This window comes from Acipenser ruthenus, chromosome 1 (genome assembly GCF_902713425.1).
Source record: "Acipenser ruthenus chromosome 1, fAciRut3.2 maternal haplotype, whole genome shotgun sequence".
Lineage (NCBI taxonomy): Eukaryota > Metazoa > Chordata > Actinopteri > Acipenseriformes > Acipenseridae > Acipenser > Acipenser ruthenus.
In genome coordinates, this window is record NC_081189.1 from 76,670,364 (window position 1) to 76,687,710 (window position 17,347).

The following is a 17,347-nucleotide window of genomic DNA, read 5'->3' on the forward strand; positions in this document are numbered from 1 at the left end:
ACAGAGCTGCAAAAACAAGGTCTTTTTTGAGCCTGTTAAAAACACACAAGTTAAGCTGATCTCCTGAATGGTTTGAAAAATGACCACCAGCAGGCAGTGTGCAGAATTTTCAGTCATTTTGCTGGTCTTTTCTAAAAACACTTCACTGAATTCATCTTTTATAATTGGTTAAAAAAAGGACATTGTTATTGAAATAGTAGGCTGTGTGGTCCAATGGTTAAAGAAAAGGGCTTGTAATCAGGAGGTCCCCGGCTCAGATTCCAGTTCAGCCACTGACTCACTGTGTGACCCTGAGCAAGTCACTTAACCTCCTTATGCTCCGTCTTTCAGGTGGGACGTTGTTGTAAGTGACTCTGCAGCTGATGTATAGTTCACACACCCTAGTCTCTGTAAGTCGCCTTGGATAAAGGTGTCTGCAAAATAAACAAAATAGTAATAATAATAATGTCTGATAATTGGTTTTAAGGCCGTTGACGTATAATATAGGGCAGAGCTTCAGAGCCTTTTCTCATATGCACTACTAATAAATACTGTAACAGGCTGTTTTTTAGGGAAAATTGCATTGTACAGTAGACTATTCTAATCCGAGGCCCAATAGTTTGAATTTACCTGTAGCCATAACTGTAATTAAATGCATGATGTTAACAGCTGTTCTTATATGATAAGTAAAACAGTATTTTTTTATTCAAAGGGATATTACAGATTTTTCAGGAAATGCAAGAATCAAAAACCTAAAACAAATACTATACCAGGCATTTTTAGTATGGTACAGTTTAATATGAGTACTCCAAACAAATCACTAATCTGAACAGGTCTGATCCCACCTGGTTCAGATTACAAAGAAAGTACAGGTGCATTATTCAGGGACCACCTACAGTATAATTTATTTACAGGAACCTCCAACACAGCTCATGAAGCTCAGAAGAGGACCAGCAAACAGTTCCTGGCAGCAGCAGGGGAGCAGGAGCGGCTGGAACTGGTGCGGCACAAAGAGAGGTGTATCGCGGACCTGGACGGCCGCCTGGAGGCCCTGCTCAAAGACAAGGAGGAGCTGGAGCAGCGGCTGGCCATGCAGGACTGCCAAGTGAATGAGCTGCAGCAGCACGTGCAGCTCATGATGGAGAAGAACAACGCCAAGCAGGAAGTCATCCTCAAGCTCTCCGAGCAGGTGGCCGCCTGCATGGCTGACCCCCAGCGTACCGTAGCCAACTCCATGGGCACAGATACCTTCTGCAGGCTGCAGGAGAAGATTGAGCACCTCAAGGTTATTTTAAAAGTTACTTTTACATTACAGCCATGGGAAGTACATCAACTCTTGTTTCAAGAAACACGGATAAAACCACACTCTTTTTTTTGGTTTTGTTTGACCACCATGTAATCCTGCATGATGTGAAAAAGCAGTAAAGTAAGTGATCCATGTTTTCACTGCTGGGGTGTCGCATACGGTATTCTGCACCTTCTCTGCATCCAATAAGCATTACAAACATGACATCTTAACTAGCTTTTATTAGCATTGGAGCAGACACACAATTACTGTTTGTCACTCCAGTCTAAGGATGATTCATTTATAGTAGAACCGGTCCAGGGGTCCAGCGAATATATACTAATATTGTATCTCAGAGGAAGTCGTTTTAGTATATTGTAGTTTCTTTATTAACGTCGAGGCATTATAAATGAACAACGTCAGGTACATCAGTGTGCCTAAAACACCAAAGTACGACACAGCATGTGATGTAACTTAAAACGTGAGTATCGATGTTTCTTAAGAAACTGCAGAGACGCCATTTCTTAATCAGTGTTAAGTTTATTTCATACATGCAGGGAAACCAGTCCAAGTATAGAACCGATTACCAGTTGTTACATCTTTTACATGACATTAAATACCCTTCTGCATAGGTGTCTCTCTCCTCCTCTTCCTGTAACACTCAACCAATGGCAAAGGGACAATGCATTATTCTGGTCACTATGTACCATGTGCACTCCAATCAGGAAAAAGGATTAGTTTATACAAATCTACAAATCTCTTATCAGCCCCTTTGAAGTGTCTGGCTCCTTCCAGATCCCCCTGAAGACTAGCTTTATGACCCCCTCATAAACCAGCTGTATATTCTAAGCAAAAACCTGTTTAATTAGTTTTATACCCCACAGTGGACTCCCCGAAGGGAAAACGTCTTTCATGTCAGGGCTGGAGGTCAAAGGACTTGTTTGTACAACCTTGTGCTGCTGGCCAGTCATTTGCTTTGACACAAAATAATCCTTTTCAGTTGTCATGACTTCAGGGTAACTTCTCTACCATATTGCCTTCAATTTACTTCTAATGTGCGGTTGTTTAAATATAGTTAAATATACGTTAACTTGGTGTTTTTCTCAGCTCTCTGCTACCATCCATTGCTCAATGAAGCTGCTATTATTTCTTGCTTGCTCTGAGTCAATGCAGTGCAAGTATCTATATACCCAGAGTATACAGCCAGCCTTCATCTATTACAGCAGTGCTTGCATTTTTGGAACTAACAGTTTTTTCTATCCAATGTTAAATCACTTTTCAGAAAAATAACATGAATACAGCCCTGTCGTTCCTCATGCGTAGCAAACTGCTATTCAATACTTGTTCCATGTTTTCCAACAGCATGTATACTATACAAAAAAATCTGTGACAATGACTGCACAAGCACTGAAGTACAGTATTTCTCAGTTTACAAAACACCATTCCAAACAGTTCTTAACGTGCTTTCTCAGTGTATGCCAAAGTAATCTGACAGGTTTTTTTACATTGTGTGTGTGTTAACCTGAGACATAAACAACAACAAGGATGCACGCTTTTTAACAGTACTGTAATTTTATGAATCCTTTACTTTTCTTTTATTTACTATGTTTAAACTGGGCAGTTATGTGAAGTGACAGCGTGTACAAATTCTGACCTGCTAAGAGCTGAATTTACTGTTTTAGACCCATAATAAAATGTGCATTGGTCAGTTTCCATCAGTACCATTCAGTTGGTAGCAGCATATGTAAGTCACACATGGCACAGGTCCATTGGGTAATGATGGTGTCATATCTTACAGGATCAGATACGACAGGTTCGACTGTACTTTGTATCACGTTACTGTGATTTTGTACTGTATAGGTCAGGCCTGCACAGTGTTGATGTGATGTTACAATGAACAGCAAAAATGATTATAATAACATAAACATACTGTATAAAAAAAAAAGATCCCTGTGTAACCCCAGGCTACTAGGCATGAGGGGGTACACTGCTCTCTGATAAAAGTTAGGAGACCAGTTATCTGCTTATTAGCAAAACTTAAATCCACTAATATAAAGTCAAATAATAATTCCAGACACGTGATCAGTTGGCCAACTATATTTTTCTTCTATTTCTTTGTTATTAGAACAAAACAAGTATATTGTTTTTGTACAGTGTATTAATTGACATTAGTTAGCCACACTTTTTTTTACATATCCCAGCGATTTTCAAACAGTGTTTTATAGGGTACAAATGAGTACAATTATGAAAGCAAAGAAAAGCAGTGATCAGTCAGGACTAGGTCAAACCTGTGCTCTTAATAAGTAGAGCTCACAGTAGAAATGTTTTAAGTACAACCACAGATTGTGTTCTGATTTCATTCTTTTACTGTGTTTACTAGGACGATATAGAGGCGCACAAGATCCAAAACAAGTTCCTCAACTCTGAAGTCTACCAGCTTACTAAGCTGTGGAGGAACAGTTCAGAAGAGGAGAAGGGCCTCCTGATGAAGGTATGTGCTTTACAGCTTGCTGTGTGACAGATCTGTACCCATTTAACCATTGTGAAAAAACATATATGTTCAAAAAATATATTATCCTTACCTACAAGTCTTTAATGCAGTATCGTCACTGTGTAAGGCTAATATATAAGTGACTTTATTTAATACTAAACATCTTATTTTCAGCTTTTATAGCCTAGGCCCTAGATTAATAGTAATAGTAATGAGTTTCGTTTATTTCTTTTTTCTTATAGCTTTAACCACAAATCACCATGAGATCTGTGATTTCACCTAGAGACATCTCTGTCTGCACTAAGAAGCCAAAGTAAATTAAAGAACAACTAGCATGCTGGTACATTATGATAAAGCAAACTGCTTAGTGACACATGGATTGCAAGTGGTTCTAATGTAGTGACGCAAGCTGGTGACCTACTGGGCACTATTCTTACACAGTCTAACGCAAAAAACAAAACAAAATAAAAAAAACAACTTTAGATTCACTTTGTATCATTTTCACATCCTGGTGACTTTTTAAAAGTTTAAAGCATTCCTTTGGCCTCCTGTTTAACCACAGTATTTCTGCAGTTTTACCCATGCTTTTACAATGGTTATACAATGCATTTATAATAATTTACCTGGGTTTACCATGTTTATTAATATACTTTTATTATTATTATTATTATTTATTTCTTAGCAGATACCCTTATCTAGGGCGACTTACAATTGTTACAAGATATCACATTATTTTTACATACAGTTACCCATTTATACAATTGGGTTTTTACTGGAGCAATCTAGGTAAAGTACCTTGCTCAAGGTTACAGCAGCAGTGTTCCCCACCTGGGATTGAATCCACGACCCTTGGGTCAAGAGTCCAGAGCCCTAACCACTCCTCCACATAACTTCTTACCTTGTTATTGTAGTCTAGTATCTGCATAAATAAAGACATAGGCAGTCAGTATTTTTGGTCAATTATTTGCTTTTTTTGCAGAGATACTTCCTCTGTTATGTTTCTCTTTAGTAATTTGTGGTTTCTTTTTTCATTTTATACTGTACTTCCCTTATTTTTATAATTTTCTTTGTACTTCTGGTAGGTTTCACTCCTTGTTTCTTCTTCTTAGTTGACTGTCATAGTAGTTCTGAATGGCTGGCTGTTAGCCTGGTCAGCAACCTCGGGTGTGTTCATGCATTACTAATTAAAACCACAGAGAAGTTAGCAACTGAGCCAGCTCCAGTCTCCCAGAATGAACAGATCAGACTGATTGGGGTGTTTCCCTTTCATCTCCAAATCTAGGTCTCCTCTAGATGCAGAAAGCAAATTGGAAAGATATGTAGTGAATTCTAAATACAAGTACAGTGCTGTGAATGTAGGGCACTGTTCACAAAAACACAAATGCCTGGTTTGCAAATTAAATTCATGTTTAATCTTGTTGGCCCCAATGTGTTCTTTGGGGTGGGTCAAGTTGTAGCTGTTTCTGTATCAGTGCTTGATCTGTCCTAGTGCCTGCGTCATGGCTCCATATAGTGATATCCCCTGAGTGCACTGTGCAATGAAACAGCTACTGGCTGGTATGATTGCAGCAAATTAGATGTTTTATCTATCTGGTCTGATTGGCAATGGTTTTAAATTATTTTAGATATATTTAGAATCAGACCATTTTTGTGACATGAAAAACTATTGTACTACAGTAGAGTTGTTTCAGGATTTCTGGGAGCACTTGAATTAATAGGTATCACATTTGATACCAGGGTGACTCTGGTTTAAAGCAAAAATTGTAAAAATAAATAAATAAATATATTTTCAGTTGCAGGTTATGCTAAAACTGCTAAAATTGCTAAAAACATAAACGCTTTGATTTCCGAATCGTAATTGAAAAAAAACATGTATTGTACACAACAGTTTAACTTTCAAAGAAATGACCCTTCACAGCCACAGTGTCCATAAGCACTCGGGTGACACACATATTGCACTGTAGGAAATAGCAGTTTGTAATTAATATAAGCAGCACAAGGGAACAAGTGAACACTGCAGCGAAGAGGATTTTTAAATAAAATTAATTTAAGGAGCAGAAGCAAGATTATAATTGGAATGGCTCCATCAGAACTGTAAAATTAGTTATTTGGAAATGTACTAGGTTCATTTTTACATTTTAATAAACAAGTTCAACCCAGTTAAAAAGTAACATGGTGTAGAAACCCTCTGCCTTTGGACTGCCCTATCTTGGAAATGAGTGGGAGGTTGTGGGAGGGTTATTGCTTTCACCAGCTGCTGGGTTTTGTTTTAATCCTAACCCTAAACCTCTCTTTTGTGTTGCAGTGTGCCTACCTGGAGGCCAAAAGCTGCCAGATTGAGAGCAAGTACCTGGTCATGCTGTGCAGGCTGCAGGAGAGCAAAGGGCTGGACAGCAGTCAGCAGGAGATGGTGAAAAGGCTCATTGAGGACGCACTGCAGGGAGACAAGAAGGATGTCTTTAAACTCAACCCTGTCAGGTAAGACAGTACTGACATTTCCATACCGGGGTTTCACAGCGAAAACTTTTTTCCCCCGGCTACTTTCTTGTTTTTTTGTTACTAAGTATATTCAAATATTTAAAATGCAATTCTATTGCTAAACTGATGATGTGATTGCAAGCTACACCAGTTCCATTTTCATATAATACCCTCATATCCCGACCTGAAATACCAAAACAAGCAAAGGATCAAAATGTTAATGTTGGTTTGTTGCAATTGTGATCTAATAGGTGCGCAAATGAAAAGCCAAAAAAGAGCTGGAACTTACAGTAGTTTCTGGGCTTTGCTGTCTATGTCATGTGCCCTGCTCTTTTAATGTGATAATTTAATAATTGAAAAAAATATGTATTTTGTTTATGTCACTTCTTTAAAACAAAACAAAACAAAAAATCTTTTTGTTTTGTTGCATGGTCTGTTTAGAACAGAAGCGCAAATTATATGCACTTCCTATTTTTCATGATTATTTTCTCAGTTTGTTTTTGTCAATATTATAGAAATTCCTTTCGTAGAGTTTACTGTAGTCTTAACAGCTGCACAGGAACTCAGATTGAATAGTATTGATTGTAAATTGAACAGAAAATGTTTGTTCTGCTGTTCGAGCGATTGATGCAAGCAGCTGAAATGAGCTTGCTGTTAACTGTATAGTAATCCACATCACAATACCACTGCACACCTTAGCAGGCAAAAAGAAAGGTCAAAGATTGGATTGACATTGAACTGCTCCCTAACCAACCACATAAAGAGCAATGTGCGTCAATAAACACTGCAATTCCAGGACCATATATAAGGGTTGATGTTAGGCAGTGAAGGTGTATATATGCCCAAAAAGCAGTCAGAGGCTGCAGCAAGTCTACAGCTTATTTAGAAAACTCCAGGATCCTTTGTTCATACATAAGGCCCTGTGAAAATAGTGTGTGTGTTTTTTTTTTTTTAATTCAAGGCAGTATCACAGGTAAAGTGTCGTATTTTGCAGATTGTGCACAGAACTATTTTATAAATTATGTGTACAGATTATTATTATTTTTTTATACAGCAAATAGATTGATAAATGCACTGACATCTTCAAAATCAACGTCAAAGTTATTCAAGCACTTTACAATAGCTTGTGAAACGGTGTTGTCATTAACAGCCTGTAGGTAAAGTGTATCTGCAAGGACAGCTTTCAGTTCTATGTCAGATGCATGTTCACCATTTAGGCCCTGCAAAACAAATACAATGTGAAACACATATTGCTATTGGGCATCAGTCGACTTGTCAGTGACCATTGACAAGCAACCAGACTGTTTTACTAATTCCATAATCTCCTGTTTGTGATAGTCGGCAACTTTAGGTAAGTAAGTCTCAGCTGGGCTGATGAAGGAATCACTCCACCATTTGCTACACTCAGTATGAAGAAATTACGTAACTTTTGGTTGTCCAGTTTTTCAAGAGGGATATTTGCGCAAACAAACATCCCTGTCAGGTCAAAATTTAATGTGTTTCGTGCTTCACGGTTTTCAGTGGACTTTTGGAACATGGAAGTTCATGTTTTTGGTTTCTTGGATTTCCGCCTTTCTCTTTCAGTGAATACTTGAATCTAAATGCCTGTCAAGAGATGATTTGCAGTAACATTGCAGGACATACAGAATAGCTTACCTCCATCGTATGAAATACAAATAATAATTATAAGAATATTGAAAAAATCACGGTATTTGGCTAAGTTCGCAATTTCTGCGCAGTTCGTGAAATCTCGATTTACACAGGGCCTTATACATAACCCTAGGCAGGTTAGTTTCAGGCACATATACCATTTACACATAACCCTTTCCTGGTTCTTGTACTGGCTTCCAAACACATTTACCTCCTCCTAACCGTCAAACTTCAGCCCACTCCCTTCTCTCCCTCTGTCTCTCTCCGCCAACTGTTCCAACTCAACTAACTAACTCAATGCTCTCCTGCAGCGATGGGGAGGAATATGCTGGCAGAGGGGACTGATTAGAAATATAACAGTACAACTTAACATAGAGGTTCATTACACATAACTAAATCACAAAAACCTGGAGCCATGCACCTACTATACAATGTTGTATGATAATTTAGGGAATATGTGAATACTGCATGTTACCAACATCCTTGTTTAACTTTCTGTTCCTTCCCAGTGAGTACGACGACTATGGATTCAAGACCATTCCTGATTATGAAGTAGAGGACGTGAAGCTCCTGGCCAAAATCCAGGCCCTGGAGATCCGTTCCAACAACCTGCGCAACAATGAGATGGAGGACAAGCCTTTGCGGACCAGGTGGGCTAACTACCTGGCCAGCTGTCCCTTGGACCAGCTGGCTCCCTCCCCGGAGCTGAAGGGCCTGATCCGGTGTGGGATCCCTGTGGAGTACCGGGAGCAGGTGTGGCGCTGGATCGTGAGGACACGGATGCAGGTCTATAGGAAGCGGAATCCCAATCGCTACCAGGAGCTGAGGAAGCACTGCGAGGTGTCGGAGCACCCGGCCTCGTGGCAGATCAAGCTGGACCTGCACCGCACCCTCACCAGCAATAAGCACTTCTCCTCGCCCACCTCCGACGCAGTCCAAAAGCTGCAGCGCATTCTGCTAGCCTTCTCCTGGCAAAACCCCACCATCGGCTACTGCCAGGGCCTCAACCGGTACTGTACCTTTTGTATTGAAAGTTCTTAATGCCATTCGCTCATTTTAAGTAGTAAAAGGTGTTGCCAAAAAAGACAAAACACTTTCTTGTACTTCTTGGACATGGACTAGCATAACTTATCCTTTTCTAAAACAGAGAATAATGCCTATTACCGGTAAGCAGAGCCACAGGTAATGGCAGCATTACCGGTGTTTAACATTTTAGAGCACTTCGTTGGAGGTAGCTATGCCAGGACACTATACTAGAGCAATGTGTTGTTGTATTATAAATAGCAATAAGAATACACATGCAAACAGTGTTTATTTATTGATTTGAGAAATTATGACACCTAGTGGTTGTTAACTGTGATGTGTATTCTTAGCTACTCATCCCTCCCCTGTACGATATATCTTTTTCTGGAATCACAAATATACTGGCCCAGATATGTTCTTTAATATTCTACACAACTGTAAAGACAACTGTGGTGGAAAGCACGAGTGGCCATATTCAGGCAGATTAAAAATAATTCCGGCGCCTCCTCAAGACTCACCTCTTCAGACAGCACCTGTAGAAACTCCCCTTTTCCATCTAGACACTTATCACTCTTCCTTAAATGCACTTTACTTGCTCTTATCTGCTCCCTATTTTACTGCATTTAACCCTGTACTTTAGAGTACTGTAATCTGTCGAGTGTCATTTAATCTGTAGTATTTTGTATTTAATTATATCCTGATGTAACTATCACTGACACTGTTATCTGTTCCGTTATTGAATCGTAATCGTATTAATACTTATACTGATTATTGAAATGTATATTTGTCTACGACTGTAAGTCACCCTGGATAAGGGTGTCTGCTAAGAAATAAAATAATAATAAATACAAATAAGTGTATGATTTACATAATTTCTTGCTAGTTTCATACATCAAATTCCTCTGAAAATTTATTTCAAAATAGGGCCTAAAATGTGTAGAAATGTGGCTTGGCACACCTATGTGTCCCCCTTTTCTTCTGAATATTAGCAGCACACTTCCAGTGGAGTCATGTGGTGTGTGTGTGTTTCCTCTTGTAGGTTGGCAGCTATTGCACTTTTAGTTCTGAAGGATGAAGAGGATGCCTTCTGGTGTCTGGTGGCTGTTGTTGAAATCATAATGCCACAAGACTACTACAGCAAAACCCTCACTGCCTCTCAGGTACAGTATGTACAACAACTGATTTCAAATCAGTGAACCCTCTTCTTCCCTCCAGGGACACAAGGATGCAACAAGCCCTTGCCACCTCTCGATCTGAGGCAACTTTCTCTGCCTCATTTTCTTTTCCCTTGCGGTATCCATTGTAGAGCTACCTTCTGGATATGGGTTTGTTCCATCCTGAGTACGTGGCCTATACACCTCAGTCTTCTTCTTTTTGTATCTGTGATGATTTGGTCTTCTCGTGGAGGTCTTTATTTGAGATTTTGTTTGACCAGTTTTTGCCTATTTTCCAAAGGCACCTGTTATGGAAATTGGCTAATTTGTCCATGTCTCTCCGTTATTGCTAAGAAAATGTTAAAATATTTGTGACATTGCTCGTCAGCCTATAGCTGAGTTTTAATGCTATCCCCTTTGCTTCACCAGTAAGTACTGTGGATGTGCTAATTCAGGCAGTCATAGTCCCTATTTGTTCTAACAGCTGAGCAACTCCTGCTGCTCTAAGCAGAGCTCTTTGTTCCTTGCAGGCTGATCAGAGGGTGTTCCGTGACTTTCTTGCTGAGAAGATGCCTCGCCTGACGGCCCACTTCAAGGAGCACAGCATCGATCATTCCCTCATCACCTTCAACTGGTTCCTGGTGGTCTTCGTGGAAAGTCTGGTCAGCGACATCCTGCTCAGAGTGTGGGACGCTTTCCTCTATGAGGGCACAAAGGTACAGCGCCGGCTGTGTTAGTAATTGATCCTTTAATACCCACCCCCCAACACCACCCACACCACCCACACCACCCACACTTACCCAACTGTGTTGAAACGTGCTTAATACATTTTTCAGCACAAATTGTTGAGAAAAATTGTCTTAACTTGCAAACATGTGCACAGTATGTCACATATACATTGTAACAGCTTATCCAATTATTTTAAATTATAGTAATGACATTTTAGAGAGTTATAGAGAGTAAAAATGAAAAACATGGAAATAAGTAAAATATAATTAATTATAAAAGGGCTCAGTCCAGTGACGACTTGATGAGCGAAAGTATCCTTCTTTTTTAACCTGAACAGTATTTCCTTCTTTCTGTTTCCATGTGATATTTCGCTGTGCACTGGCCCTCTTTAAGTACAATGAAGAGGACATTCAAAAAATTCACGACAATCTGGAAATCTACCAATACCTCAGTTTTTTCACCAAAACTATCTCTGATGGCAAGTGAGGCAGAATGAGGATGATGATAATGTACAGCAGACGCATCAGACCAGTTGCTGTCAATCACAGACTGTATAAACAGTTCACACTCATCTCACTCACTTTTAACCACTAGTAAAGTTAGTGATTTCAGTAAACTGTCTTATACCATTTTGATGATGGTAAATGTGAACAGTGATTTTGCAGTTTACTGAGCTTTACCATGCATCCACTATGAAACCGTAAGTCTTTCTTTACCATTCACTTCCTACAGGTAATGGAGCCCCCACCTCACAGACCCACATAATGTCCTCTTTGCAGCTTAGAAAACAGATGTACTGTATGTATAGCTGTTTAATGAACAGTTTGCAAGCAGATTATTAAAGTGTTGAACAATTTAACTGGTAGGTCAATTAGCACTAATCCTGGACTACCTATTGTTATCTTAGGTAAGGTAGTCCAAAATTAGTGCTAATTGTAGTTTGTGAAACCAGCCATTTAAGATCCTATTAAAAACAGAATTTTCTTGCCATTAGGTCTTAGTAGTAAAAATAAGTTATCCTAAGGATGAATAATTCCAAGGTTCTGTTGCCTTTTATTTACTGAAAACATTTATTTTCTGTTATACTGTAGCACGGAACTGGATCAATCAGTCTGCTTTCTCTTGATTTTCAGTGAAATAACTGGGATTATATGATAATAATTTGGCAGAGCTTTCTCACAATGACTGTAAAGCAGCAGAAATATGTTTCCATTTAGTTCTCAAAGCCTTTTCATTGGAATTATTGATTCAATCACCATGTTTCTCCTCTGCCCAGCCACTAAACCTCAAATACAAACACATTCATTTAGATGCAGCCATTCCTGCTTCAGTATTAGACAAGAATCCAGGCAGTGCCGGCTGTGCAGAGACAGGGGGCCATTGACTGATTTGGACCACCTGAAGATTGATACACTGTAGAAGTTAATGGGTTCAATCTCTAAACAATTATGTTAGAAAATTAGCAAGCAACAACTTTGTATGTCAGACTTACATTTTTTGTTCCTGTTAGAACTGTGCATTGTTTCTCAAGTGTGTATGTTTGTCTTTTTGTCTTTTTATGAATTTAATTTTGGCAGGCCCATATTTTGTTATTTATTTATTTATGTATTTTTTGAAAGGGAAAAATGCAGAGTCACCAGGTCCTTTTAACTTTGCAGTTGTTTCATCAGTGGCATTTTGTTTTCTCTGTATCTTCTGTCTTTAGGAAACTAATGAACATAGCATTTAATGATATGAATCCCTTCCCTATGAAGCTGCTGAAGAACAGACGAGAGTTTCACATGTAGAGGCTGACAGCCGAGCTGCAGGAGCTGGAGAGGATACAGGAGGAGTTTGTGAAAGAACAACAAGTGGAGCGCAAAGACAAGGACCTGGACACTGCTGTCAGCAAAGACGAAGAAGTAATACAGACTGCAGTTAGCTTGCATCACATGTCCTGACGTTATTGAAAAATTACACATCACTGATACTATTTAAACTAATTTGTTTGCCTTATTATTCCCTGCTGTGGAATATAGTGGGGCTTACATATTGTGTATGTCACACATACATCTAACTGTTATCCTTTGTCTGTTGTTGAGTATATAGGTATGTCAGACTTACATTTTTATATGTACAGTTCGGCTCTTATTTTGTAATGGCGCATGATGTACCGACATACTTGTTTTAGAGTCAACAAATTAAGTTTACCAAACCTGTCAAAATGCAGAATATTAATGGAAATAGGTGTGTTGGTAATACACACACACACTACATCTCTGAATGCTTGACTTCAAATCCAGTTTAAGTCACATGAAAGGAGTATGGTGGTCCTAAGCCCTCGGCTTCCACAAACACAAAACCAACACACAGTGCAGCACAATTGGCACAAAGGATAAACCTGTTTCTTATCTCATAAAACAGCCTTTTACTATAATTATCATCTGTCAGTCTCTGAATTTCTTCAATCAGCAGTTCCATTCCACTCAGATCAGTTCAGTAAATTAATTATTTTGTAGTTTCCCAAGAAAACAAACTCATTGGAGATCTTGAAAATTAATGTCTTGAAATGTGATTAATTTAGGCCAGGCTAATCTGAACAAGTACAGAGATTCCAGTTACTTTTCAGACCGGCAACCAGGTTCCAGATTTTCTAAACGAGACTATCTCTGAAATAAACTTATTTTATGCATTGGTTGTTTGTTTATATTCCTGTAAATTGCATAGTTCAGTTATTGCTAAGTTAAGAGGAAGACGTTGCTTTGTTTAATTATGTTAAATTGTATGGCAATCCTTCATGATTTGCATGAATTCACTTAGGTTTAGAGGTACAGTTTTAATTCATGTACCTCTGATAAACCTAAACTAAGTGACAAAAGCAAAAACACAAACGTTTTTTACTTGAGCTTGAAAAGGAAAAAATAGGATGAATACAGTGCTATATATACTGTGTGTGTGTATATATATATAATATATATATATATATATATAATTGGTCGCTACATATAGATTTTTCAACGCTGGTAAAATGTTTAATTCAGTAATGATTTTAAAAATGTTTATTTTTTAATTTTTTAGGGATGCAAGACATGTAACAACTTCGTGTCTAAAGTTTTTAAATGCCAACTGTTAAATAAATAGAATTATGGATATTAATGTGTTGATAGTAGGGATAGCTTTTGTGACTGGAGCATGGCTGCATTGTCTATTGCGCTGAATTTTAACCAATTTTAACAGATTGTTCCCATTATTCTTATTTTTTATTTTAGCTTTTCTCTTCAAATATTTTTTTAGAAAACAAAAATGCACAAACAAAATCTCAACGCGTTTCGTCTTATTCATGAGTAGACTTAATTTGATACAGAGGAACACCCCTTTTTTATACACTCAATTTTCCACAGGTGATTAATCACCTTTTAAGAGATGGCTCAGTTGACAAACAACTCTTGAGAAGGGAAACTTTTGTGATATTTTTTTTAATTCTGTTCCACCACATGGCCTTAATGAAGACTTTAAATATGGGTATTTTTTGTAGAATGTATGTTTGTATGTATACAGTATATACCTCTGTTCATTATTCAAGTTGCAGAGTAAAAAGAAAAAAGTAACTTAGTAAAAGAATATTTAGTGGTATGAAAAGTTTTGTGTTGACGTACAGATTGAGTGTTTAAAATAATATAAAAAGTATGGTCTTCTGCCTTCTGTTGTCATTTCTGTACCTAATTTCAGTTGTTTTTGATTGTTCTGATTGTCAATTGAAGGTTTGTGACGTAAAGGTGATTAATCGCCTGTGGAGAATTGAGTGTAAAAAAAAAAAAGGGGTGTTCCTCTGTATCAAATTAAGTTTACTCATGATTAAGACTCTGTCGAAACACGTTGAGATTTTGTTTGTGCTTTTTTCTTTACTAAAAAATGTGAAGAGAAAAGCTAAAACAAAAAATAAGAATAATGGAAAAATGTGTTAAAATAAATTATTTTTGTGAAGAATGGGTTGTCTTTTTCACTCGAATCACTGTATAAGGGCCTGTTGGCAACCAATACAAGCTGCCTTTATTTTCTCAGGTGTTGCCAGGTTGATTACCTGGTCAAAGACTAAACACATACATGTAAAACATTTAGAACATATTTGTATTCTGTATTTGTATATTATGATATTTGATTGGATTTTTTATGTACGTATTATTGCACAATAGGGAGAATTAACGAGAACATTTCTAATATTTAGGCGTTCATTTTTGTATTGCTGTTTTATAATGTGATGGCAATCTGAACTATAGTCAAAGTCTCTCAAAGTGAATTATTATTTTAGGAAAGTATTACGGCACAAGCACTTATATATTACCAGTGTCACTCTCCTCACAAGGTTAAACTGTGAAACCCAGAACATACTTTAACTGGCTGAGATGAGCCCTTTTCAAGGCATTTTCTCTGCTGTAATATAACAGAACTTGTTTTTTGATGAAATGGTGTGCATTTTTTGCATCCTTTGTGTAAGGTATTTGAACTGAAAAACATCAAATACTGGTATTATCATTGTGTTGTTTTAGATTTGTTAAACAAAATCTTATTCTACTGAAAATATTTCTCTTTTGTTTCTATAAAGGTTTATATAAATACAGTAATAACATTTGCAGTGGATAAACACTTCATTTATTAATTTGTCCCACAGCAAATTCAGAAAGGATTGTTCTACAACAGTGTTAATACCTCCCTTTAGTTTACTGATAATAAATGTTAATAAAAAACATTAACTAATATTAAACTGCTGAAACGTCTGTATTTCTTTTCCCTAATATATTTCTGTTTTACTCAATGACATTCCAGTTAATTATTCAACAGCCAAGCTTTTATGTTGTGTATCTTGATGCAGTCAACATTTTAAAATCATAATTTTTTCATCTATGTTTGGAAAAGGAGACCATATAGAAAAAAGGTAGTCGAGGATCAAATGATGATATATGAGCCTCTAATACAATCACTAATAATATATATTGTAACAAAAGGCTGTCACTGGGACTTTGTGCATGCGTCTGTGCTTGAAGTGCTTTGCAGAGCAAAGTTGCATGGTCTGCGACCGTGCTTCCCATGCGTAGGAACGCTTACCCTGCTGCAGACACTGTTCCCCTATATTGGATTATTGGTGCAACCTTGCAGGATCATTATATGTACCTTGCAGGAGCCAGGGGGAGTGGGGCTGATAGTGGCCACTGATTGGTCGTGGTTAACCTGCAATGTTGTACGGGTTGTGGGCTGTAAGAGGCAGCTTGCATGCTAGACAGGAGTGGAGAGTTGGAGAAGTAACCTGTCTTACTAAGAAGTATGTAGCCTGTTCTTTAATGCAAAATAAAAGTGATTGCTGCTTTTGAAGAACGCCTGTTTCACACTTCCATTCTTACCAAGTCATTACTATATATATATATATATATATATATATATATATATATATATATATATATACAGACGTGCTCAAATTTGTTGGTACCCCTCCACAAAAAACAAATAATGCACAATTTTCTATGAAATAACTTGAAACTGACAAAAGTAATTGGCATCCATCATTGTTTATTCCATATTTAATAGAAATCAGACTTTGCTTTTGATTTTTTATTCAACATAATATTGTAAATAATAAAACAAATGAAAATGGCATGGACAAAAATGATGGGACCGCTAACCTAATATTTTGTTGCACAACCTTTAGAGGCAATCACTCCAATCAAACGTTTTCTGTAGCTCTCAATGAGACTTCTGCACCTGTTAACAGGGGTAGTTTGGCCACTCTACGTGAGCAAACTGCTCCAGCTGTCTCAGGTTTGATGGGTGCCTTCTCCAGACTGCAAGTTTCAGCTCTTTCCATAGATGTTTGATAGGATTCAGATCAGGACTCATAGAAGACCACTTCAGAATAGTACAATCTTTTGTTCTTATCCATTCTTGGGTGCTTTTAGCTGTGTGTTTTGGGTCATTATCCTGTTGGAGGACCCATGACCTGCGACTGAGACAGAGCTTTCTGACACTGGGCAGTACGTTCCGCTCCAGAATGCCTTGATAGTCTTGAGATTTCATTGTGCCCTGCACAGATTCAAGGCTACAGTTCCATGGACCTTAAACTTCTTAATAATATTTGCAACTGTTGTAATAGGAACATCAAGCTGCTTGGAGATGGTCTTGTAGCCTTTACCTTTACCATGCTTGTCTATTATTTTCTTTCTGATCTCCTCAGACAACTCTCTCCTTTGCTTTCTCTGGTCCATGTTCAGTGTGGTGCACACAATGATACCAAACAGCACAGTGCATGCCCCGGTAGCTTAATGCTTAGTTACGGCTCTGGGCAAAACCAAAGCCCATGGCCAGTATACAATATTTTTCTGTATGCATTCTTTTCTGTTGAGCACTACTGACACCGTTGAAACGGTGAGTCTTAAGTCGCCTGCGGATACATTAGTCCAATCAATGCGTCTGAACCTGGTGTGTGATCCCAAGGTAACTGCTCACAGTTAACACGTTTTAAGACGTTAATTCACGTTTTAAGTAATACAGTGTCCCCTTCAGACATGTTAAAGGAGAGATTCGGAAATA

At 38.0% G+C, this 17,347-nt stretch overlaps 1 protein-coding gene across 1 annotated transcript; it reads left to right on the plus strand.

The window, feature by feature from the left end:
- Positions 1 to 808: 808 nt before the first annotated feature.
- LOC117420548 (TBC1 domain family member 2A-like) lies at positions 809 to 15,530 on the plus strand (the record flags this gene model as incomplete). The annotated part of the gene is made up of 7 exons (XM_059021164.1): positions 809 to 1,264; positions 3,645 to 3,755; positions 6,061 to 6,233; positions 8,393 to 8,893; positions 9,946 to 10,066; positions 10,591 to 10,776; positions 12,495 to 15,530. Coding segments are annotated over 7 exons (1,572 nt in total), but the record flags the coding sequence as incomplete, so codon positions are not given.
- Between the last annotated feature and the right edge of the window lie 1,817 nt (positions 15,531 to 17,347).